The sequence below is a fragment of the Pleurodeles waltl genome, chromosome 12 (assembly GCF_031143425.1).
Source record: "Pleurodeles waltl isolate 20211129_DDA chromosome 12, aPleWal1.hap1.20221129, whole genome shotgun sequence".
Lineage (NCBI taxonomy): Eukaryota > Metazoa > Chordata > Amphibia > Caudata > Salamandridae > Pleurodeles > Pleurodeles waltl.
The window spans coordinates 363,446,451-363,471,226 of record NC_090451.1 but is presented as its reverse complement, the minus strand read 5'-3'; the positions used below and the strand labels follow the sequence as shown (position 1 = coordinate 363,471,226).

At 44.8% G+C, this 24,776-nt stretch overlaps 1 protein-coding gene across 1 annotated transcript in view; it reads left to right on the top strand.

Annotated features, from left to right (window-relative positions):
* GPT2 (glutamic--pyruvic transaminase 2) overlaps positions 1 to 24,776 on the top strand; it is a 235,962-nt gene that overhangs the window by 129,291 nt on the left and 81,895 nt on the right. Inside the window, exons 5-6 of the mRNA XM_069216618.1 lie at positions 332 to 575; positions 4,888 to 4,967. Coding sequence (XP_069072719.1) covers positions 332 to 575; positions 4,888 to 4,967 — 324 coding nt within the window. The remainder of the gene's footprint in view (positions 1 to 331; positions 576 to 4,887; positions 4,968 to 24,776) is intronic.

Below are 24,776 nucleotides of genomic sequence, written 5' to 3'. Positions count from 1 at the left end.
AGGATGTGCTCAGAACCCCGGGGATGGCGTTATTGAATGTCAGTGCAAAGAATACCAATGCCGCGTGGTTTTGAATCGCCTATTGGCTCGTTAATCTTCTAACAGACAATCCATGTCCCTTTATCCCAGCCATGCGGGTTCCTGCTGTCTCCTTTGTGACTTTTTTCAGTATTTATCTTCCTCCTTCTTTGACTCCGCATGAGTGTTTATTTAAATTTGTTTTGTGTGTTTCTCCTCACTGAAGACCTATTCGGAAGATGTTTTTCAAATATGTTCCAGTTCATAGTTTTGCATAAATGCCAAAAATATCACAACTATTTGTCTCCTACAGAGTATACTAAAGATCCTTGTGTCTGGAGGGGGGAAATCCCGGACTGGTGTCATGATTCCGATCCCTCAGTACCCCTTGTATTCAGCAGCCATATCTGAACTTGGTGCAGTTCAGGTGAATTACTACCTGGATGAAGACAATTGCTGGGCACTGGATGTTAATGAGCTTCACCGTGCTTTGAAAGCTGCCAAAGAATACTGCAGTCCAAAGGTGCTGTGTATTATCAACCCAGGGAACCCTACAGGTGAGTGTAGAGCGTGGCAAGTAGAGTTACTACACTCAATTGCTTGAAATTAGACAGTTTGTCATACAGTAGTGCAGGATTTACTCAAGAGTGGCGTATCAAGATGTATCTTTGTAGAATAATGTTTAATGAACTGTTGCTAGACAAAAACATTTTTGGCTTTTTCTGTGTCTTTTTTTGCTCCTTGTGCATCTTGGTCCTTTTAGCACTGCTCATTTGTTTAAGTCTTTTGTACTCTTTCCTTGTTTTTTGGCTGGACACGTGGATCTTTTTGGATAGACTGGACGTGACTCTTTCATGACATGATTGTTATTTTGCAAGCAGTTCTTTCTGTATCTAGTCTATTGTCTCTGCCATTGAAGTCAGATGAGTAGATCTAGTCTTGGCTAGAGGAGGCTTGAATCCTGACAACTTGAGGCACCATTAGGGGGTTATTTGAGCTTCTTTGCGCCTTTCATCAGTTAAAGTGAAAGGGAGCAAGTGCTTTTCCACCCCAAAAAGTTTCATTTAATTTTTTGTGAAAAAATAATGTGCTGTATATTTAGTTTCGTTAAAGCTCAAACACAGAACAGTGGTTGGCAAAATGAGTGATTAAAACGCATTTTGGTTCACCAAGACTCTGTTGAGCACCATATATTAACTGAATCCCTTCAATAACTGAAATACACGCCAGACACTGTATTTAAATATGAACAATCCAATTGCTGTCTTGTTGGATCTTACAACAGGAAAATGTCTTATTTCCTTCCATTGAGTCCATGCACAAAAAATAAAGCGAACCTTTTAGTTTTTGATAGTCGAACACTGAAAACTTGTGATATGATCCAAGACAGATACCTTCAATTTAGCTGATATTCTGAAGTTTATCACCAAACATCTAGTGAATAAAGACCAGAGCAGGACTGGGTTTCAAGGGAAAACCAATGGCTTTTAGCAGTGTTTTACAATTCGTTTTAGTCAGTGGAACAAAATATGGGATGGCTTAAAAACCTAAAAAGTTCTGAAAATTTGAGTTCCCAGCAGGCTGACCGTTGAAAGAGGGGTCGAGATCCAGTAAAAGTCTTTGTATAATTAATTGATGTAACTCAATAATGGGCAGAAATAAAGATTTGATTTTAATTAGAAGTCCAACAATAGGAAACTTCACCTCAGGACTTTGGTATAGGTCACGGTCTGTTATCAGAGATTTTCATCGATGAATTCAGGCATTCTATGTAGAGATGCGGGTGGCCGAGCATGTAAGAGCATATGAAGGTGTTGTGATTATTGAGCTGGTATGTTATCACCTAGCTGGATCAGCGTGCCATTGATGACATTGGTACTGTCATCCAAGCAAGCAGAACTCTCTCTCATAGGTGACATCAACACAGTGTGGTTCATTTAATTGTGAGCATAGCTGTTAAAATATAATACAAGATACACCCCTCACCATCCTTCACATACAAATACTATAAAGGCAATTTATGGCTAGCAAAATTGAGCGTAGGAAGTCAATAAACTACCACTCAAGGCATACAATATAAAAGTAATGACAGGACACAAATGCATCACATTAGAAATTCAGTTCCCCTTCTGTTATTCCAGTCTCTCCTTGAGAATTGGCCCACTGACAACTTATTTAGCCTGTTTGTCCGATTCAAGTCCAGACAGGAAGGTTGAACATTCCTAGCTTTTTCAGTGTATAAGTAGGGGATTAGTCAAAGTTTACACAAGTTAGCATCAAGAGAGAAGAATAAAATAATTGTAGCACTGTCATGGATTGCAGTAGCTATTGCACTTGCAGAATATTTCACCACTTTTACCTGACTGGCTGCCATAGCTGCAAGTGGTAAGGTTTCATATCTAGGCATGGTATGACACCTTCTCAAATTTTGGGGGGTAGCAGGAATGCACCTTCCTCAAAATACGTTTTGAGGCACCACTTCATCTTAGTGTCCATGGACTACTTCTCCAACCTGCAATAAAATCTTCCATTCTGCATTAATCTCACTAACCAATTTCATGATTGGTTTGTCTTAAGCAAAAAAGAGATGCGGTGATTCCCTCATATGACTTTTATTGAGTTTTTCCAGTATTATTGAAATATGGATGAATCACGGCAGGCACAAGGTGTGATCCAGGACTTACACTGCTGCATTGAAGCCCAGATTACACTTGAAAATGAGTTTAGACAAAGAAAAATCCAGAGAATAAGAGCTTTTGACGTAGCTGCTGCTTCTACAGAATTTCCAGACTACTTCAGTTTCAGAAGGAAAATGAGCTTTCCTGGAGCCAAGCGTAGTAATTTAGTGAAAAGACAGTCTCAGGTGTAACATGAAGGTTTAGGCACCCCAAATATTAGCTCCACACAACACAAGCGAGATTACCTTACCTAAGTGGACTTCCAACAGCTGTACTACTGATCTGTTCTGGTTAACCTAGCCATGCAGCCTGGTGCCTCTACCTATATTCTGGTGCTGATTTAAACCTGTTCACTTCATGAACTGGAGGAGGCAAATCTGTTCCCTGATCCCTACCTTATTAGGTATCTACCTCAAGGTCAACTTTGTTAATAATTTATTTTGGTTTTACTTTAATCATCTTTGTTGTGCTGCTGTATATAGGAAGACATTTATTTTTCTATCATGCCACAAAGGTATGCAAGAGGGAATTAATACATTTTTCAGAATGGGTCAGTTAAAAAATGCAGTGTCTGGTACTAAAAGTGTAGAAACTAATGGTTCTCTACTTGAACTAGGAACCACTGGAAAATTAATCAAATATGAGTTTGAGATTACTGGAGCAGAACAGGCCCTTGCCTGACCCACTTAGATCTTGGGAGAGGCTGAATAGCTCCACTTCAGGTCAAAACATGCCAGCACAAATTTGTCCTTTTTCAAGTTTACAGAGCTAATCACCAAGATGGCATCCATAATGCAAAGTGACAAACGCAGCATAGAAGAGATCTTTCTATAGAATTGGACACGGACCAAAGTTCTACAAAACTCATTAAGATCCGCTTCCTAATTATAAGGGGGGTGTTTTATGAGGATACGAATGACTTGAAAACACTGTTTTTGTTCCTATCCTGACCCAAAACCCACATAGACCTTGGAAATCATAATAACCAACTTTATTTTCCTTGATGATGCTCTTTCATATTGTCTTCCCTAAAACATCAGCTGTGGCATCAATTAGTGAAACTGGATGGTAATTACCAGTGTGGGTCCCATCACATTTTTTGCCTGAAAGTAAGATGTCCTTAAATTGACCAGAATAACTTGTACCCAAATACTGGCTTAATGGACAGTAAACAGTCTATTCCACAAGCCGTTTTATTTTATCGCCACTGAACTGTTTGGATAGCAAAGAAACCAAATCTACTATAGTATGCCGGTACCTTACGTTGTTCTTCAAATTGATGGGTTTATTTGTGTGTAGGGCCAACAAACATTAACAGGAGTTTCATATGTGAAAATCCTTACCTTGCCCAACCTCTTACATGTGCATAAGGAGGGACAGTTTTGATTATGAGCAATACGTCAAGCTCCATTAGGCCAGCTAAAAGTTGTATCATCTTAATATTCTTGCTTTACTTATTGATCTATTGTCTGTTTTTGGTCAGTATTCTTTGATGCATATGGAATGCATCTATAGTTCGAGATGTATCCTAAAGGGCAACATAGTGCATTGAAATTGAAGCACAGTGTATCTCACTAAATTCCTCCTGAAATGCACACACATCCACCAAGGTACTTGGTTTACTCCTGCCAATCTGTATTGGGCCTTGTTAGTAGCTACATACCAATACAAACCTGAAGTGTATGTGCCTAAATAGACTTTCATTATTATCCTGATTTCTGAAGCACTGTATTTAATCACAGTGGTGAAAAAGTGCATTGACACCCCATATCGCCCAATGACCCATAACAGACCATATTGGCTCCTCCGAGTCCAAGGCAGGACGGTGATTGGTGGAGTCATAGTCACACTAATTACTGTACATTCAGCTTGATGATTCTTCCAATTCTGCTGGTGCAGATCAATAGTTTCACCATTCTCTAACATGCCAACAAGCTGTACTCCTCAGTGCCTCACTATACGATTTTTACGCAAACTTGTATTTTAATGCCAAAATTATTAGAGGGTTCTACAGCTGTATTTTTTTTTGCTTCTTTTGCTCAGTCCTGTCCCTTGCGGATTCTGAAATTGTCTTATTTCTATCCAATGAAAAGATGTTCTTTACTATGATTTACATTTCTGTCATGAGCTTTTCTTTGCTTCTCGGCTTTGAAAAATTGTATGTTCCTTTTATGTTTATTCTGCTTCTCAGGACAGGTTCAGAGCAGGCGATGCATAGAAGATGTTATTCATTTTGCCTGGGAAGAGAACCTGTTCTTACTTGCTGATGAGGTAATTGATAATTTCCATTGCATAGTAAAGGCTGAAGGTAAATATAATTTATTTTCATCAAAACAGTTTGGAACAGACAGCACTGGGTGCCCACTACTATAATTCACATGATGTACCCTTACCACTCCAGGCAGCTTCACCTCATTGAGGGGACTTCACCAACATAACACATCTTTGTATATGCACCTAGTAAAACTCACGACTTTAACCCTGCATCACTTTATGGGATTATGCCACTATGAAGAAATTGTTATGATAGAATTCTGTTATATTGAAATCACTATGAAGATAGTTATTTTTTGGGTGATTGCAAAAGTAAGGTTAAGATTTAGGGTTGGTGTTTAGTATATGGATTAGTATAGGTAAGGATGGTTGAAATGTGTATCTGATAAGGAAGTCTAGCTGCAGATTCCTTAACTTTGAATATCCCCATGTATCAGTCTAGATTTGGAAAATGTTCTAACAGTACCCCTGTACGCCGGTAGGTGGCATCCTTTGGTTCTGCGTCAGCGTCGTTCACACCAGAAGTGACGTGAGCTGTACTTATTTAGATACCACCTTCGCAAACTGACGTCAGTTCCTTCCTTTGCACACCAGATAGCCCTGATCTGGATTAAGCTAACACTCAGTCATTTTTTGACTGGCCTTTTTTGACTTGTTGATCATTTTTCAGAGATTGTTCTCCCAGTGTGAGGATATCACCTAAGACTAAGAAACTGGCTGGTTTCACAACATATGGGGTCTAAATGTTGATTACAGACCCCTGCTTGTTGTAATTGCGGTGCCTGGAGACAACTCCAAGGTTTTGATGACTACTGCATCATGTGCCCAAAGAACCTGAGGGAGCGATCCCTCAAGCTCCTTGTCACCTAACGTGGATAGACTGACGCACAAGGTCTCGTTCGCATGGGAGGTCCTCATGGGCTCGCATAACCCATACGGATGTTCCTCGTAGCATTCAAAGTCATTGGGGAAGTCAGAGGACACATAGCATTACTCCCAGCTCATCGCAAATATGTCAGGTTTGTGATGATGCAGGAAACACTATCTATTCAGAGTCCTTTCTTTTGGTGTGACTACTGCACCGCAGGTATTTAAAAAGTGTCTGTCGGTGGTAGCGGCCCATCTACACAGACAAAAAATTCATGTGTTTCCCTACCTGGACAATTGGTTTATCAAAGACAACCATGTCAACCGAACACTCAGATTACAATAGACCTGCTTCACAGCTTGGGATTTACAATCAGTATTCCCAAATTCCACCTACAACCTCTACAAATACAACCATATCTAACAGCCATTCTAAACACACAAATCAGGCTAGACTACCCCAGTTCTGCAAGAGTTCTCAATTTTCATGCACAGTTACCTTAATTTTGACCAAATAAGCAGATTACGATGAGGACAGTAATGCGTCTTCTAGGGATGTTGGCCTCTTATATTGCCACAGTACCCCATGCCTAACTACATATGGGTCTGTTACAGGAATGTCTATCTTGACCGTGGTGTCAGTCACAGGGTCATTTGCAAGATCTAGTGCTGATAGACCACCAAACGTATTGCTCTCCACAGTGGTGAAATATCAACAACATGTTGAAGGGACGGCCTTTTCTTGACCCTGTTCCCCACATAACTCTCACAATGGATGCATCACTCACTGGATGGTGTGCCCATTGAAGAAACTCACAATAGAGGGGATGTGGGACTCCAGTCACCGCACTTGCCATATTAACTTCCTTGAGCTTCAAGCTGTTCACCTAGCATGGAAAGCCTTCCTTCCTCACCTCATTCACAAGGTTTGGCTGCCATATATTAGCTACAGAAACTGGAAGTGACACGGTCTCTGCAACTTTCACAACTATCACAGACCATTAGGAGATGGGCTTTGCATCACAACATTCATCTTCTAGCAGAATAACTCCCAGGCAAGGATGATGACTTTGTGGCCCTGCTAAGCAGGATGTAGCAACAAGTCCATGAATGGAAACTCCACCCACAAATCTTCCATCCATATTTCCACAGATGGGGGGTTCACTCAAATAGACTCCTCGCAACCGCAGAATACGCAAAATGCCCAAACTTTACCTCCAGGGTCCCAACCCCACTATCCAAGGGCAATGCATTATGGATGAGTTGGTCAGGGATATTTGCCTAAACCCATCCTCCTTTACCTCTTCTTCGATTTCTGGTTTAGAAGCTGAAACAGACATCTCACACTGATCCTATTAGCTCCCACCTGGGCTCATCAACCTTGGTTCACAACACTACTAGACATCTTAGTAGTTCCTCTTGAGAAGCTCCCCAGCAGACTGGACCTTCTCATGGTGAAATTAGGCACCCAGTTCCCAAAACTCTCAACCTAGCAGTTTGGCTCCTCAGGTCATAGAGTCTGATTACCGTAGTTTGCCACCAAAATGTATGGACATTCTTAAAGAAGCCAGTACACCTACCATTAGAGCTTACTATGTGGCAAAATGAAAATTATTTGTCTACCACTGTCACTCAAAACACATTGACCCTTTCAAAGCTAGTATACAAGACATTGTCTTGCTTCACTTGCAAAAGGCCAGGTTAATGTTCGCATCCATAAGATTGCATCTTGCTGCAATGGCTGCCTATCTACTAAATAGGCAACACCCCTCTTTATTAAAAATACCAGTCATTGAAGCCTTCATGGAGTGACTCAAACTATTCCACCATGGATTTCCCCCTGCACCCTCGTGGAATATTAATGGCATTCTCATGCAACTTATGGGCCCTCCATTTAAACACCTACACTCATGCCCCCTTCAGTTCCTTTCTTGGAAAGTGGCATTTTTAGTTGCCATCACTTCACTCAGATGGGTTAGTAAGTTCCAGGCTTTAACCTTGGAAGAACCTTTCTTCCAACTGAACAGAGACAGGGTGGTTCTTTGCGCTAACCCTTAATTTCTCCCTATAGTTTTCATCTCCGACAGTCAATTGAGTTGCCAGTTTTTGTTCCATAGCTAGATTCTGTGCCACGCAAATGGCTCTCTATACATTAGCCCTGTGTTGTATATTGATAGAACTAAAACGTTCAGAAAAACTAAAAAAACGTTTTGTTGATTTTTCACCTCCTCATAAAGTCAACCCTATATCCAAATCAGGCATAGCCAGATGGCTAGTAAAATACATTTAAACATGTTATGCCAGTGGTTCCCAACCTTGGGGTCCACAAAGCCTTCTTAGGGGGACCGTGACTGCTTAAAAAATTAAATAATATTAACAGATTAGTTCCCCAGCTTTCAGTAATGACTCAGTAGGGGGTCCCCATGTTCCAGTAACGATTCCGTGGGGCTCCCTGGGTTACAGTAATGATAAAATGGGGGTCCACAGATGTCAGAAGGTTGGGAACCACTGTGTTATGCTAAAGCCAAAATAACTTTACATACCCTCTCTAGAGCACACTCTACTAGGAAAAGATCATTATCCATGGCCTTTCTAGGAAACATTCCAATACCTGGCATATGTAAGGCAGCTACATGGTCCACACCACACATTTTCACCAAACCTTATTGTGTGGTTGTTTAAGCATGCTGACGTAGGTAAGGCAGTGCTATGTACTCTTTTTCAAACAACTGCAACACCCATAGGTAAGCCTCCGCTTTTGAGGGGGGACTGCTTTATAGTCTATGCAAAACGTGTACCTACAGCCATACTGTCCTAGAAAGGAATGTTACTTCCTCTGTAAACATCTGTTTGTGGCATGTAGTGCTGTAGATTCACATTCACTCTCCCTCCTCCTTGGACACCTACGGATGTTGCAGTTTAGACATTTCATTACCTACACTTAATGTACACTCAGTTTTCATCCACCTGCGGAAAAACAGTCTAACAATGGAGTTGATGCCCAGGCGTAGTATCACCAAGGAGGAGTCGTAACTCTGTCTCGTGGCTCGAAAGACTTTATTCAAAGAAAAACCTGCTAATATCCGGACCCAACACTAGATGGTAAAGGTATGCAGAGCATGTGAATTATCAGCACTACATGCCACGAACAGATGCTTACAGGGTAAGTGACATGTTCCTTCCACATCCCTGTCTTGCCATCCCACAGATGCTATCTGTGGTTCACAGTGGGCCAGTTTGCTGTGTTCCCCTTACCAGTGACCCTCTGGTGTTTATCAAGGTGATGGCGTGGTAATAGTTCATCTCTGGAGGTCAGGGATTAACGACTGTTGTATGAAGGCAGGCTCGCCCCAGGCAGTCGTCTCCCACCTTCAGATTACGGCGAACCTCCTGCACTTTCTGGGGTTCACGATCAACATGCAGGAGTCGCACCTGACTCTGTTAGATGCTCCCTTTCATCAGAGCTATTCTGGACACAGTGCAGTTTCAGGCCTATCCTCCCAAGTGGTGAGTCAGATATATTTAGGCTATGATATTGATGTTTCTGAATTTCGGTGAGACTGACTCCAAGGCTGTTGGGCCTCATGGCCTCCTGTATCCTGTTAGTGACACATGCCTGCTGGTCTAACGGGCTCTGCAGTTGTACCTGGAGGCCCAGTGGGCGCAGCATCAGGGGAATCTTTCTGACATGGTCCAGATCTTGAAGGGAACTGCAAAGTACCTGCAGTACTGGCTAAAGAACTGTAGTTGGGCCAGGGGCAGACCCCTCTTTTCCCCACGTGGAGTTGACTGCAGTGACAGATGCATCACCTCTGGGCTAGGGTGGCCACCCGGGAGTGGTTGAGATCACAGGACTCTGGTCTTCGAAGGAGGCCAAGCTTCATATAAAGCTGTTGGGTGTTCTGGTGACTGGATTAGCATTAAAAGCCTTGCTTCCTTTGATCAAGGGAAGGCTGGTGCAGGTGTTCACAAACAACACCACTGCCATGTGGTACTGCAACAAACAGGGCGGGGTTTGGTTGTGGACCCTTTGTCAAGAGACGCTGCGCCTTTAGACTTTGCTGGAACGTCAGGGCATTTCCTTGGTGGTTCAACTCCTGATGGGCTCTCTGAACTCCAGATGGACAAACTTAGCTGAAGATGCCTAGTAGATCATGAATGGTGTCTCCACCTGGAGGTGGTCCAAGGTCTCTTTCAGCAGTGGGGAGAGCCTTGGTTAGAGCTGTTTGCACTGCTGAGAACGCACAGTGTCCGCAGTTCTGTGCCCTGGAGTTTCCAAAAACTCTTACTCAAAGACTGTTTTCGTCTATAGTGGGCCTCCTGGTACCCCTCTCTGCCAATACTACTTCTGGCCAGAGTTCTCAATCATGATCATTGGTCCGACAGTCAGGCTGGCTCCTCGGGGGGGATCATCTGTTGCAGCAACAGGGCAGAATCCTGTCCCCGAACGTGCGTACCCTCCATTTCCATGCGTGGAGATTGGGCAGCGACATTTGACAGTTTTCGACCTTCCTTCTTGAAGTCTGTAATGTTGTTCTGGCAGCCTAGCATCCCTCCACCAAGACAGCATACTCCTGCTGTTGGGAAAAGTTTGTATAATGGTGTGCCTCTCACAATGTCGATCCCTTACCTGCATCTCTCTCATGAGTTCTTTTGTTTGTACTATCTTTGGCCCAGTATGCTCTGCTTTGGGCACCATTAAGGGTTACATGTCTGCCAACACAGCTTTTTTGCAGTTGCTGAACCAACCTTCTCTTTTCAAGTCACTGGTTGTGACTAGGTTCCTTGAAGGCCTGCAACATATGTTTAAACCTAAGCACTTTATCCTGCCTCAGTGGGACCTCAACCTGGTCCTTACCTTTCTCGTCTGTGCACCATTCGAGCCTCCACACAATTGTCCTGCTAGGCTACTGAGCACCAAAACTGCCTTTTGAGTGGCCATAATATCACCCAGGAGGATCAGCGAACTACAAGCGCTTGCGGCGTACCCTCCTTATACCACCTTTTTCCCAGACAAACTGGGTCTCCGGAGAAGTGCCTCCTTCTTTCAAAAGGTTATCACTCCTTTCCATTAGCTCTTTGTGGGTTATGTGGGAGCAAAGAAAGGGCTAGCTGTACAGAAAAGAACCATATCACAATGGATTGTCCTGCCTATGAGGATCTGCTATGCATTGGCAAAGAAACAGCCCCCCGAGGGCTTGCAGGCTTACTCTACCAGAGCCAAGGCTGTGATCACTGCATTAGCATGTGCTGTTCCTCTCCTAGATATGTCAGGCATCAACGTGTGGGCATCCTTGCACATGTTCACAAAACATTACTGCCTGGACAATCCGGTCGCTCATAACTGGCACTTCGCCCGTTCATCCTACAAGTTTTTTTTTTTTTGGTTTAGTGCAATTTGCAGGCCCGCCTCGAGGGAGGTATTGCTTGGGTATGTATTCTAGGGTAAGCAATCTGCAGCTAGAAGTCTCTATCAGAATAGCAAGTTACTTACCTTCAGTAACACTTTATCTAGTAGAGGCTCTATCTAGCTGCAGATCCTTTACCAGTCCTCCCCACTCTGAGAACAGGTTCAGGTATGAGGGACACTGCTTTCAGGGCCTTAGTCTTTTCCACAGCAATGATCAGTTCTCATCATAGTTCAGCACTCCTGGAGTGGAAAGTTGTGAAAGTAACTGACGTCAGCACGCCTGCGTGCTGCCTATATTGGTACTGCACATAGTACTTCTGGAGCGACTGATGACGCGAAACCAAACAACGGCACCTACCGCATGCAGGGGTACTGCGCGAAAAATCTTCTGGATCCAGTTTGACCCCTGGAATAGTCAAAGGTAAGGAATCCACAGCTAGATTGTCACTACCAGATAAGGAGCTACCAAAGGTAAGTAACTTGTTGTTTCATCATAAATGAATCATCATAGTCAGCTTTCAGTAATATTTATGTATACAAGTCTCTTCATTCCAATAGAGATACTGGTTGCATAGTTTCTTCCCTTTAACAACCAAATGAACACTAATTTAACTCTTCATGTTTTTAAACAGCGAGTGACTCTATCTGCAACCTACAAATTACTAGGCTAATCTGTTGTTTGATACAAGTGGGATTTCAGTAGTTTTATGCATCTGGTTCGCTCATTCATTGCTCACTAAATAACTAGGTTAGCAAGAGGTGATTTATTTGAGACCAGTACCATTTGCTACTCTCACTCTTTGTTGGACAGCCGTTTGGAACTGGAAGCATATTAGTTTTTGAGGTTTATAGGAATCTGAGAGTGAACAACTCATTCTTTACAGCATGTCACAGCTCCACTAGACAGCGGCTTAGGTTAACTCTGGATGCATCAAACATCAACATCTGATAGTTTGTAGATGTCTAATATCAGCAACTATATGGGGTTCTGGAATCTCTTCTTGGCTGTTACATTTGTTAATGTAATCATGTTTGTAAAGAATGTTTCTCTAATGTTGAATTCCATATGAAATTGTGGTCATGTCTAGCAGACACAAACATGGCACCAATGTGCATGAAAGATAATGACATGGTTGTCCCAATATTGACACTGTAATTAGTTCAACAAATTTTCTTATGGGTTTTTTCTCCATTTCTTCTCTCTTTTCATGGTGTGCTTTCTGTGCTCGCTTCCTCTCTTAAGATACTTATGTTAGCTTATTAAATATAGTGTTATATATGTAGGAGGCTGCCCTGGTATGTGGTGGACACCTATGGTGTTTGCACCTTGTACCAGGTTCAGGCAACCCTTATTAGTGAGTGATACAGTGTCTTGGAAGTCAGTGCTCTCTAGTGGTGGCTGTGGTGAACATCCAAGACTTAACTAGGAGGAGTGTAAAGCACTTGCAATACCACAGCAGTCACACAGTAACTGATCACACATGAAAGGAACCACACAGTCTTACAAAAATAAAGGTACTTTATTACAGTAGCACTGAACTAGATTAACTTATAGGCAGTCCCCCCAACTGGAGGGTAAGTACACATTATATATACACTCAGTAATCATTTGGAATTAGCATATAGAAACAAAACGCATTGGCAAGAAATAGCAGAAATTAGCTAGGGCCCTATAGGGGGGCAAACCAAAATGGGGAATGCCAAGTTAAGTCTCCCACTTAAGGATGTGGAATAAGTAGAAGGGAGCTGGAAGAATTGTGGACCCCACATGCTGAGTATCTAGGTGACCCCCCGCAACCAGGAGAGCAGAGGTAAATTACCTGGTCTCCCCAAGGACTAACAAGGGGACTTGGAAAAGGAAGATAGCAGGACCAGGATTAGTCCATTGGAACCCAACAGTGGATTCAGGAAGAAGAGGACCTGCAAGAGAAGGGGACAGAGTCCAGTCCACGCAGGAGTGTCCAAGTGGGGCAGGAGCCACGACCCACCCTTCTGTGGATGAAGATCTTGGTCGACGATGGCAGATGAAGATCAGCTGTGGAGCCCAGGAGCTGCAGAGAGGTCCTTGAAGTTGTGCAGAAGATGTCCCACGCTGATCTCCGGGTCACAGATGGTTAGTGGTTAGGAGGCCCAACAACAAGCCTTGGCAAGTGCAAATCAGGGCAGAAGAGGATTTGCAGAGAAGAGGACCAGCAAGGTTCAGGGGTGTCAATCCTTGGTGGCGCTTCCGGGCTGAACCTCAGCAGTCGGGAGGAGTCCCACGTCCCTGGAGCAGCAGAGGAGACACTGTCCTTGCAAGAATGAAATGCTGTAGACCGGGGCTACTTGGAGCCTGAAAATGTCATGGAGCAGGAGTCAACAAGCCCTGGCTGCTGCTAGAGTCATGGTGCACAGGGGTACAGTCCTGAAAGGAGAGGCAAGGGCTCACAGTCTCCCAAGTTGGACAGAGGGCAGAGCAGACCAAGTGGACCACTCAGAACCACCACCTGTGTTGGAGGCTCCACGCAGTTCCTCTGGAGAACAGATCCCAGCAGTCAGACGTTGTTGCCTTAGGTGCTTGTGGTTTGAAGGGGAGTGACTCCTTCACTCCAAGGGAGATTCCTTCTTGCTTCTTTGGTGCAGCTGAAGTCTTGCCAACCCCAGAGGATGCACTGCCGTGGAAATGTTGCAATTACTGGAAGAAGCCGACTAAACAATGTTGCAAGGCCACTTTGTCTTGGGAGTTGCAGGCTTGTTTGGTTACTGTGAAGTCCAGCAGGAGTTCCGGGGGCCAGGAGCAGAAGAGGGCGATGAAGATGAGTCCTGGTGGAATCTTGCTTGCCGAATCTGGGGGCCCACCCGCAATGGAGTCTCTAAATAGCCCTAACAGGGGGCTTGGTCACTCTGCAGGATTACCTCCTATCAGAGGGGGGTCACTGACGTCAGTCACCTGTCCTGACCAACCAGAGCTCCCAGGGGCCTCTGCACATCTTCTTTTCAAGCTGGCAGTCAAGTGGCCACCTGGAGTAGCTCTGGGCACCACCCCTGGGGTGGTGATGAACAGGGGAGTGGTCAATCCCCTTTCCTTTGTGTGCTTTTCCACCAGTGTAGGGATCTGGGGTCCCTGGACTGGTGCAAACCGGATTATGCAATGAGGGCACCAAATGTGTCCTTCAAAGCATGCCGAGCTGAGGAGACTACCCCTCCACAGCCTTGTAACACCTATTTCCAAGGGAGATGGTGTTTCCTCCCTCTTCCACAGGAAATCCCTTGTTCTGCCTTCCCCTGTGTAAGCTGCTCAAGCAGCAGGAGGGCAAAAACCTGTCTGAGGGGCTGCAGCAGCATGGGCTGCCCGCAAACCATGGAATACTGGAGGAGCAATATTGGGGGGGGGGTCCTCTAAGGAGCCCCCAGATTGCATGGAATCATGCTACCAATACTGGCATTAGTATTGGGGTATGATTCTGACATGTTTGATATCAAACATGCCTAGGTTCAGAGTTACCATTATGTAGCTGGACCACAGCTTGACCTGTTGCCAGTACGCAGGTAAAGTTGCTTCCCCGCATTTACGAAGTCCAGTGCATTTGAACTGGAGTTATTAGGGGTACCTCTGCTTATGCAGGGGTGCCCTCACACACAGGAACCTGCACCCTACCCTTTGGGCAAGGAGGGCCTACCATAGGAATGACTTATAGTGATTTGGTGCAGTGACTAGCAGTCAGGGGGTGCATGCACCTTTTCACGCAGGCTGCAATGGAAGGCCTGCAGACATACTTTTCGTGGGCTCCCATGGGTGGCATAATACATGCTGCACCCACGGGGGACCTCTGGTGTACCAGTGCCCTGCGTACCTAAGTACCATATACTAAGGGCTTACAGGGGTACACCAGTATACCTATTGCGGGGTGTTACGGTTACCAAAGCAAGCAAATTTAGAGAAGAGAGCAGAATCACTGGGGTTCTGGTTAGCAGGATCCCAGTGAAAACAGTCTAAACACTGTTAAATAGGCAAAAAGTGGGGGTAACCATGCTAAGAAGAGTGCCTTTCCTACAATGTATAGCACTGGATCAGGTGTGAACAGTGCTACTGTGTAAAGGACACTGAAATCTTAGTTTCTGCATTTTCTTGGGGCATTTTCTTACATTAGTATGGCTTTGTAGCACTGTTCATTGCCTTTGTCTCATCTATATTATTTCAGTGTTTTAATTGCACACCAGTGGTGCTAATTTTGGAGCTTGATGAGTCAGACTTGTGGCTGCCCCCTCAAGACCTACAATTGTTGACACATGTAATTTCACACTTTTATAACTCTTTTTTCCTCATTGTCTGACTTGTGTGAGCCAGATAATTGTGAAAAAGGGACATGTTCAATCACCCCATCTACTGCCCAACAGTCACTCTTGCCTACTTGTATCGAAATAAGGGCAACCTGTTAAGTGCAGTACCCATGTTTTCAGTGACTTGCATCACCAGTAAGAGGAATGTTTTGTCTACTGAAGACTACTTTGGCACAAGAGTTGGGTTAAGTTAACAGTCACTGAAGGAGATAGCTATGAAGGTTTCCCAGTACCACACCATCCCAAATACTTTTTTTTATTGTTCCTAAAATATATACATTTTGTTATGCTCTGGTATCAAGCCCAATTCAAAAGAAAATGCATGCTCTAGGAATTGACCTTAAGTCACCTCTCCTCACAAAACAAATGATGGAAGTAGACGTAGGCTATTCTGTGTGGTATTCTGTAATAGACTGCATCATCTTGACCAATTTTCCAAGTTACAGAATCCAAGTCTGATAAACTGCCAAATTCCCCCTACTCTTTGAAATCACAGTGACAAAAACCCATTTTGGCAATTTGGCATTGTGCGCCTTTAAGGCCTCTTGCTACTGCTGTCACACTCTTTGGGAGATGGTGCAGGAGGTTCTTGTTGCTGTCCTGGAGGATCTACACATGTTATTTAGCACAAACTGTACAAGATGGCTGAGGTGTGGCTAAGCAAATCTTCCACTGTACTCTGGACGTAACTGATTCAGCGGCTCATGCGTGGGAATTGATGTGGTCATCAGTAGACATGTGGATGTGCTCTTTGTGAGTTTTGGGCGACATCCACCCAACCCTGACGGCAGCCAACTTTTTAGTGATGAGGCCGATTCTGCCCTGGAGAAGTTTAGGCGAAGTCATGCTATGATGTATTCACCTGACTTAACTTCACTGTGCATTAATTTCACCAACAGAGGTTCTAGGTCTACTCTAGAAGCTTTCCCTTCTGTCAGCAGCAGGTGATGCAGCCTATTCAACATCTTGCACAAAACATTCCAGCTTCAAGGGTAGAGGAGCTGCAGAAGACTAGGGATAGAAGTCATTTTCTTCCTTCTCCCTTGGAAATGCACAAAAACTCTCCCTTGGGTGAGCTTATGTGCCCAGAGATATGCATATGGCAGTTGTTATATTGCTGGTGCTAGTGGTCAGTTAATTTGGATCAAAGAGTCCTACAGATTGTTCATGTTGGGTATACACTGCCCATCCAGGGCCTTCCTCACCACCTTCCACCAGTTCACACAGTGGTTTCTGCAGGCCACTTCCAGGTCATGCTTTGGAAGTGTTGACTTTGCTTAGCGAGGGTCGCAATCGAATTGTTGTTGAAACCGGTGCCAGAAGCAGTGTTGTCCTTGACTGCTACTCCGTCCATATTCTGGTTCCTAGGATGGGAGTCTGTGTTTGATCCTCGACCCTGCGGTCTTGAGCTGCTTCTGTGGAAGGAGAAATTCAGGATGGTATCTCTTGCTTTTATTCTGCTGATCTGGGATAAAAAGGATTGGATGGTGTCCTTACACTTCGCTTTGAGCATCTGCCACTTTGGGAAGGCCTTCTATCCCATCAGCAAGGCTGAGTAATAACAGTCAGTATAATTTGACTTTTGTGTGTGGAGATTAAATGGGATTTACTAAGAGGTTTGCCAGCTGATGTGTTGGTAGTGATTTTGATGTGCGTTTCCCTCATACCAAGGCCATATAGTCTGGCTACTGGGCACACTTTGTTTTGTGGTTTTCGGACAAACCGGTAGATCTTTGCAAGCAAAGTTATCAGCTGTCATTCTGTTTGTTCTGTTTTTAGCTTGGAAAGGTTTTGAACTGGCTACTTTTCTGCCCTGTTTGCTTTTCTACAGTTGCCTGACCAATCCTTGTTAATAAATCACTAGTTCTGATGCGATTCTTAAAGGAGTTGTCAAAGGTTTCCATTAACACTGTTTCTGTTTCATTTTGACCTTCCTGAAGTCTGTACTATTTAAGCCATTTCATAGCTGTAATGTTATACTTCTCACATTGAAACCTATATTTCTCATTCTGTTCACCTGTGCCAATAAGGATCAGCCTCTAATGGTTCATCCACCTTATACAGCTTTCTTCAGATAGAAGTTGGTTCTTCAGACGTGTCTCTTTTGAAGGTGGTGTCGTTGTTTGAAGTGGAACTGTACATCACCCTTTCCACAATCTTCTCTCCTCCACATTCTTCTGAAAAGGCAGAAACCCTACACTGGTTGGACCTGCAGCATGCCCTTAACTTGTATTTTGACAAAGCCAAGGAGCAGTATTGGCTTGATGCTCAGCTATTGTGTTCACCATAGCCACAAAATGGTTCAGATGCAAACTTATCTGATTGGATTGTCCTCTGTATTAAGCTGTGTAATGGTCTTGCCAAAAAGGAACCTTCTGAAGGTCTTTGGGCTTAGTCCACCAGAGCAAAGGCCACAACATGGCTCTGTCTCTGGGTGTTCCTGTTTTGGACAACTGCCAAGCTGCCATGTGACCTTCCGTTCATACCTTCCCTATGCACTACTACATTGAAGCTCTGATCCACAGGTTCATCTTGTCCTTTTTGTCCTGCAAAACTTGCTGAGTCTACTTATACTAGGGGGGGTGGTTACTGCTTTGTCACATATTCAAAAGGGGAGGAATCTGCTGGTTTGAGGTATCCATCAGACAAATATGGTACTTTAGGTACCTCAGGTAAGAATAAGGTACTTTAGGTAATGTTTCTGGTGATACTCGTAATCAACCTTTAGATTCCTCACCACCCTTCCACCTACCTGTTCTGCGGAGTGTTCTTCTGTGGAATAATAAGATGCCAATTTTACCCTCTACCTGTTTCACCTCAGTTGTTGCCATTCTCTTCTCTGCATCTGAGGGCATGGAAAAAGAGAGCAAACATCCACACACTGGTAGCTCCTGTAAACTGCTGTGTCGTCATATCTGGGACTATACAGAGCTGTGGCTGATGTTGATTGAGCCACCTACACTTTTGTAGGAACTGTGGAAGCTCTCCTGCATCCAGTCTAGTACTGGAGAAGATTCAAAACATGAGGAATCTGTGGGAGATGGGGTCCCACCAGAAAGACCATTACTGAAGGTCAGTGACTGTATTTGTCTTTTACTGTCCATTCCTCCCTTGATTTGAAAGTGACACTGAAAAGGAAAGGACATGCTGGAGGGTATTGTTATGAATGTGTCATCCCTCCTCTAAGTTGTCTGCTGCAGTGATCCAGGAAATTTCTTTAGCAGTGCCCATTCAGTGGTGCGGATTCTCGTAAGTACTTTGTGCCTCCGGAACTGTACAGTTGGACTTGGAATGCAGGTGTTCCTGTACGCCTTTCTGAATATAGTTTCATTAATGTATACATAAATTCATGTTTGAGTTTCCCAGCCTTGCTAGTTGTGGTCTGCCAGAATAAACGACCCCATTCATAGAATAGAGTTACTAAGCTGCAAAGGTTTTTGGAAGCTGTTAAACATTATTAGGAATCCACATAGCTTGTTTTAGCAATAATAGTGTATAACAGCTACCAAATCTTAAGTGTTCCCCATAGATCCTGTGATTGATATTGGGCAAACATGTAGCAGTTGTATGACACTGAGGAAGATGATAAACCCTGCTGAATATAACCGGTGTATTTGTAAAATGTGCATTGACCATTTGAGGCATCTTGCGCTGCATAGCAGATGATTCCTACCTAATTCAATGGCACTCATTTTATTGTCCTCATAAGGATGACTGGCCAAGTGGGCCCAAAGACCATAAGGATAACCACAAGTTTGAGTGGATGTGTTAATCCACTGAGCACCCAAACCCATAGAGGGTGTCCATGCCCCTTTAGTGGTTTTGTGCAGCAGTGTAACATAGGCCCTAAACAACAGTCACCACATAGAGCCATTCCCACCTTGTCGCATGTGGCTAGTATAAATTTCTAATAGATTCTCTTACATGGGGCAGTGCTATCTACCCCATCGATCCCTCAAATGCTGCAAACTTTGTTCATGATCAAACACATCAAATGTTACCATATTTTAACTTTTAATATTTGCCCTCTCTCCAGATACAAAGTGACATAGACAGATGAAGTCACCCTGTCAACAGTAGGGCGGCCACATGGGGAGGCAGAGATCAGAGACGTCTGGTCTCAGGCGGAGTCCGGGCTCCACATCATTCTTCTGGAGCTCAGGACGATCAGGCTTGCATTGAAATCATTCTTTCCCTCTCTCAAAGGGAAATTGATCCAGGTGTTTACGGACAACACCACCGCCATGTGGCACTGCAACAAGCAGGGCGGAGTGGGGTCGTGGACCCTTTGTCAGGAGGCTCTGGGCCTCTGGACATGGCTGGAACGTTGGGGCATATTCCTGGTGGTTCAACATCTGGCAGGCTCTCTAAATGGCAGAGTGGACAAACTCAGCCGTAAATGCATGGTCGATCACGAATGACATCTATATCTGGAAGTAGTGCAAGGTCTCTTTCACCAATGGGGAGAGCCTTTATTAGTTAGATCTGCTTGCCTCCACAGAGAAAGCACAATGTCAGCTGCTTTGCACACTGGAGTTTACAAGGCAGCACTTGATCAGTGATGCTGTCGGTCTTGGGTGGAATCAAGCCTCCTATATGCTTTTAAGCCAATACCACTTCTGCCCAGAGTTCTCAAGAAGATCAAGAACAACTGGGCCCAAGTAATCTTTGTGGTTCCAGACTTTGCACAAAGAGTAAGTAATCCCGAGCATCTAAGCATGGCCATCCGTCCTCCATTCAGACTGCCTCTGCAGGGGGATCTTCTGTTGCAGCAGCAGGGGACGGTTCTCCACCCAAACCTGTCCAATCCCTGCCTTCTTGTGTGGAGATTGTTTGCAGACAGTTGACAGCTTTCGACCTTCTGCCTGAAGTCTGTGATGTCATCTTGGCAGCCAGGCATCCTTCCACCAAAACAGGGTACGTCTGTTTGAGCAAATTTGTGGCATGGTGTACCAACAAGTCAGTTGAACCCCTTTCTGCACTTCTGTCTGATTTTCTTTTGTTAGTATTCTCTTGCCCAGCAGGGCTCTGCATTGGGCACCCTTAAAGGTTATCAGTCTACCATCTCTGCTTTCCTCAGACTACCAGATCAACCTTCCTTGTTTAAATCTCCGATTTTTGGGAGGTTCATCAAGGGTCTTACCCACAATGTTTCCGCCTACCCCTTTCTTAATGTCCCAGAAAGATTTCAACTTGGTACTCACTTACCTCATGTGTGCTCCCTTTGAGCCCCTTCATAATTTTTCTCTTCGCCTTCTCACTTTAAAGGCAGCCTTTCATGTAGCCATCACCTCCGCTCGTATTGTGAGTGAACTTGCAAGCTCTTTCTTCTAAGCTACCCTTTATCTCTGTCCATCCTAACAAAGTGGTGCTTCGTACCAGGGCCCCTTTCCTCACTAAATTGGTCATGCCATTTCATGTAGGCCAGTGCATCACCTTGCCTAATTTTTATGCACCCCACATTCTTCTTGTGAAGAGGAGAGACTCCAACATCCGGATCCAAAAAGAACATTGGCGTTCTACCTCAATCGTACCAAAGACTTGTGGGTGGACGATCAACTCTTTGTTGGTTATGTGGGTGCAAAGAAAGGTCGAACGGTGCAGAAAAGGACCATCTCTAGATGGGTTGTTCTCTGCATCAAAATGTGCTACACTTTGGCTAAGAAGCAACCCCCTGAGGGTTTGCATGCTCACTCTTCCAGAGCAACTGTTGCAACCACTGCATTGACACAGAGAGTTCCAGACCTTGACATTTACCAGGCAGGAACGTGGACATCCCTGCACACATTGACTAAACACTACTGCCTGGACAGTTGGGTTCGCAGTGATGGCTACTTTGGCTGTTTGGTCGTGCAGGACTTCCTAATATGATCTTGGTTCGCAGACCCACCTCCAGGGACGATATTGCTTACGTATCTATGGTAAGGTAAGGAATCTGCAACTAGACGTCTCTATCAGATGAAAAAGTTGCTTGCCTTCGGTAACAAATAATCTGGTAGAGATGTATTCTAGTTGCAAATTCCTTACTGATTCATCCATCCTCCCTGCTCTGCGATCTGATTTCTAGGGACAGGGACTCCCTTTCAGGGCCCTAGTTCTGGCGCACCAGTCTCTGTGTTCTTCATGGCTCCACGCTTCCTGCGTGGAAATTCGTGAAAAGAAACTAACGTCAACCCGCGAGGGTGGCACCTACATACAACTGCGTCGTCATCACGGGGACCACGACACCAAAGACAGATGCAGAGTTGACCGACTCCACCTCACAGCACACAAGGGTACTGCTTGAAGAAAAATCTCCAGATCCAGTCTGATGGCTGGGGGAAATTCTAAGGTAAGGAATCTGCAACTAGAATATGTCTCTACTAGATAATTTATTACCGAAGGTAAGTAACTTGTTCATCAGTGCTGCATGTAAGTGTTTAATGAATAATGTGGCTACTGATAGACACCCTCCTGTTAAGGAAGGTAACTATATGACCTCAGTTGGGAAATGTGTGACCTTGGAGGGGAAATGAATTGCCATATAGCAATTCCAAACCCTTGCTTAGTAGAGAAGACCAATCATAATGGGAGGACCTACACATATATACCAGGGAAAAGCTATTTTGAAAGCAACCACTTTCAGTGCATTACGTGCAACGGACATGACCGGCTATATGCTTACTACCAGCTTTCTGTTACATTGTCATACTTTGTTTTCTCCATAAATTCAGGTGCACTTGCTCAATAGACCTTTTGGCACTGAATCTTTGGATACAAAGTGAATTAGATTTTGGTGACGCTTAAGGACATGGACAGGTAAGTCAATGGCACTCTGCAGCAACATCTCCCCTCAATCTTGAAGGCCACAGAGATGTCCTGCCTCAGATCAAATACACCAGGCATGTGCACAGCAAAGCCTCGGTACTTTTAATACCAATTAGGCAATTTGCCCTACTGTCTCACATTCTTTCAGAATAGAGCATGGTCTGCTGCCTAGCTGTAAACCTATTGCTTTTTCTCCACCCTATTAAGAAGACACCTAGTGAGTTCTGGATACAAAAAGAGTTAGATGCAGCATTGAGTTGAGCCAGTAAACCTGGTATCACCTGTCAATCAAAATCATTTTGAGGCACCCTAAACTTACCACTCCTCTATAGTTACATCATTGCAGTTGTAGGGCACAAAGGAATATTTTCAGATTTCTGAAAATTGATGCAACATACTCTGATTTCTTATCCCCCAAGAAGGATGGATTGCTTAGACCAATTCCAGATGTCTGTTACGTGAGGACTTTTCAGTCAAACCATTTTACGGCAGGCCATTCTATTGCTACCGGAAGAAAACTCCATGATAAGCTAACCTCCAGGATGCATATGTACACACTCTGTTGCGTACCACACAAATGCAATGCCAGAGCTTTCAGATAAAAGAGAAACCTTTAGTTTGGAATAAAGTCTGCTTACACTGCAAGACCATCCGTGTATATCCATATCTGAGTGACTGACTGGATAAGGGGAAAACATTTTATGAATGTCATTACCAAACCAGAAAATTTATTAAATTGTTGCACAATCCTTGGTTCACTACGAATGTCCTGAAAGCATATACCCAAACACATGCCCAAAATAATTTATTTGGGGCATCATTGAGTAAAGTGTGTTGTAGGCATATCCTACATAAACTGATGCAGGTATTTCTGAACAACTTTATCAGATGTTAAAATTACTTACTTTTATTTGGGGATTCATGGTTCGAGATAGTGAGGAAGGTCATGTACATATCTGGCATTGTAGTGTTGTGCTTTACACTGGTACCAACACAACACTCCTTTTAAAACCAGGAGTGACTGTCTTGTCAGTGACAAGAAGTGATTAGATCCTTGGAAGATGGATATTCCCAATTTCTGATGGATACAACTACCTGTGGATTCCTCACCTGATGAATACTCCCATGGCGCCAGCATTTGACGGAAATCTTCTTACTAGTCTCTGCACGTCGACGAGGACGTCACTCTAGCCCACGCGACGCCGTCTGACGTCATACAGGCAATAAGAAGTCCTCGCCGACGTGCCGATGACAGTTCCCTTTTTTCCGTGCATTCGAAACGGTTATCTTCGAGGGAGTTACTGTTACCTTCGTGGTTACAGTGTATTGTCTGCTGCGTAGTCTTCTCTGCGGTAACAATGTCTCAGAGGAAGTCGGGTTTCAAGCCCTGTCGAGAGTGTGGGGGCAAGATGTCAGTTACAGATCCTCACTCCGACTGTCTATGGTGTTTGAGCTCCGACCACGACGTCTCGACTTGCGATTCATGTCAACACATGAATCCGAAGGCCCTCAAAGAGCGCGAGGCCAAGTTATTCATGGCAAAGTCAAAAAAGAAGGAGAAACATCATAAGAAGTCTTCTTCGCCAAGGTCTCACCGGCGTCATCGAGACTCCCGGCGCCGTAGAGACTCACAACGTCACTCCAGCAAGGAGTCTCGTTCGAGGTCACCTTCGGCTCGGCGTCGGAGGACTTGGGAGGTCAGCCCCACGGTCACGCCGCATCCATCGACGCCGTTGCCCTCTCCGGCGTCTCCGACTTCACCTGGTCAGGCGTCAGTGATTGAGGTGGTGCAGCCTCTTGTGTTTTCTCCGGCGTCGCAGACGTCGAGGCCGGCGTCGGGGTCGCCCTCGGTCCAGGCACCCCAGTATCCGGCTTTTCCCACTCCTGGAGCCGATAGTACCGCGTTTCTTAATGCGATGTATACCATCTTTCAGCAGATGGCTCCAGGAGCTGCTCCGGCTGGTCCTTCGGGGCCCTTGGCCTTTTCGTTGGGTGATCCTGCGCCTCTTCGGCCGGCACCCTTTATGCCCTTTCTCCCTTTTGGGAATGTGGGCTCGGCGCCGGTGCCGGCGTCGGTGGCCGCTCCGGTGGCTTCGGATGTTTCGGCCCCGGAGGTTGCCCCTTCGTCGAAGTCAGGATTTTGCCCTGTGACTCCGGTTGGTCCATCGGCTCCAAGACCTCGTCCTCCGGCTCCTGCCTCGGCGCCGAAGCTGCCTATGGCGCCGGACGCGGCGTCAGATGCTTCTGGAGATCGGCGCCGTTCTTCGACGTCGGCGGAGGCCATGTCGACTCCGCGTATCGAGGAGAGACTTCATTCGAGGAGGCGTGCTCTCCGTCTTTTAGAAGAGCAAGAGTACCAGCGAGTCCTAGAGGAGGGAGAGATTGAGGACTCTGGAGACGGA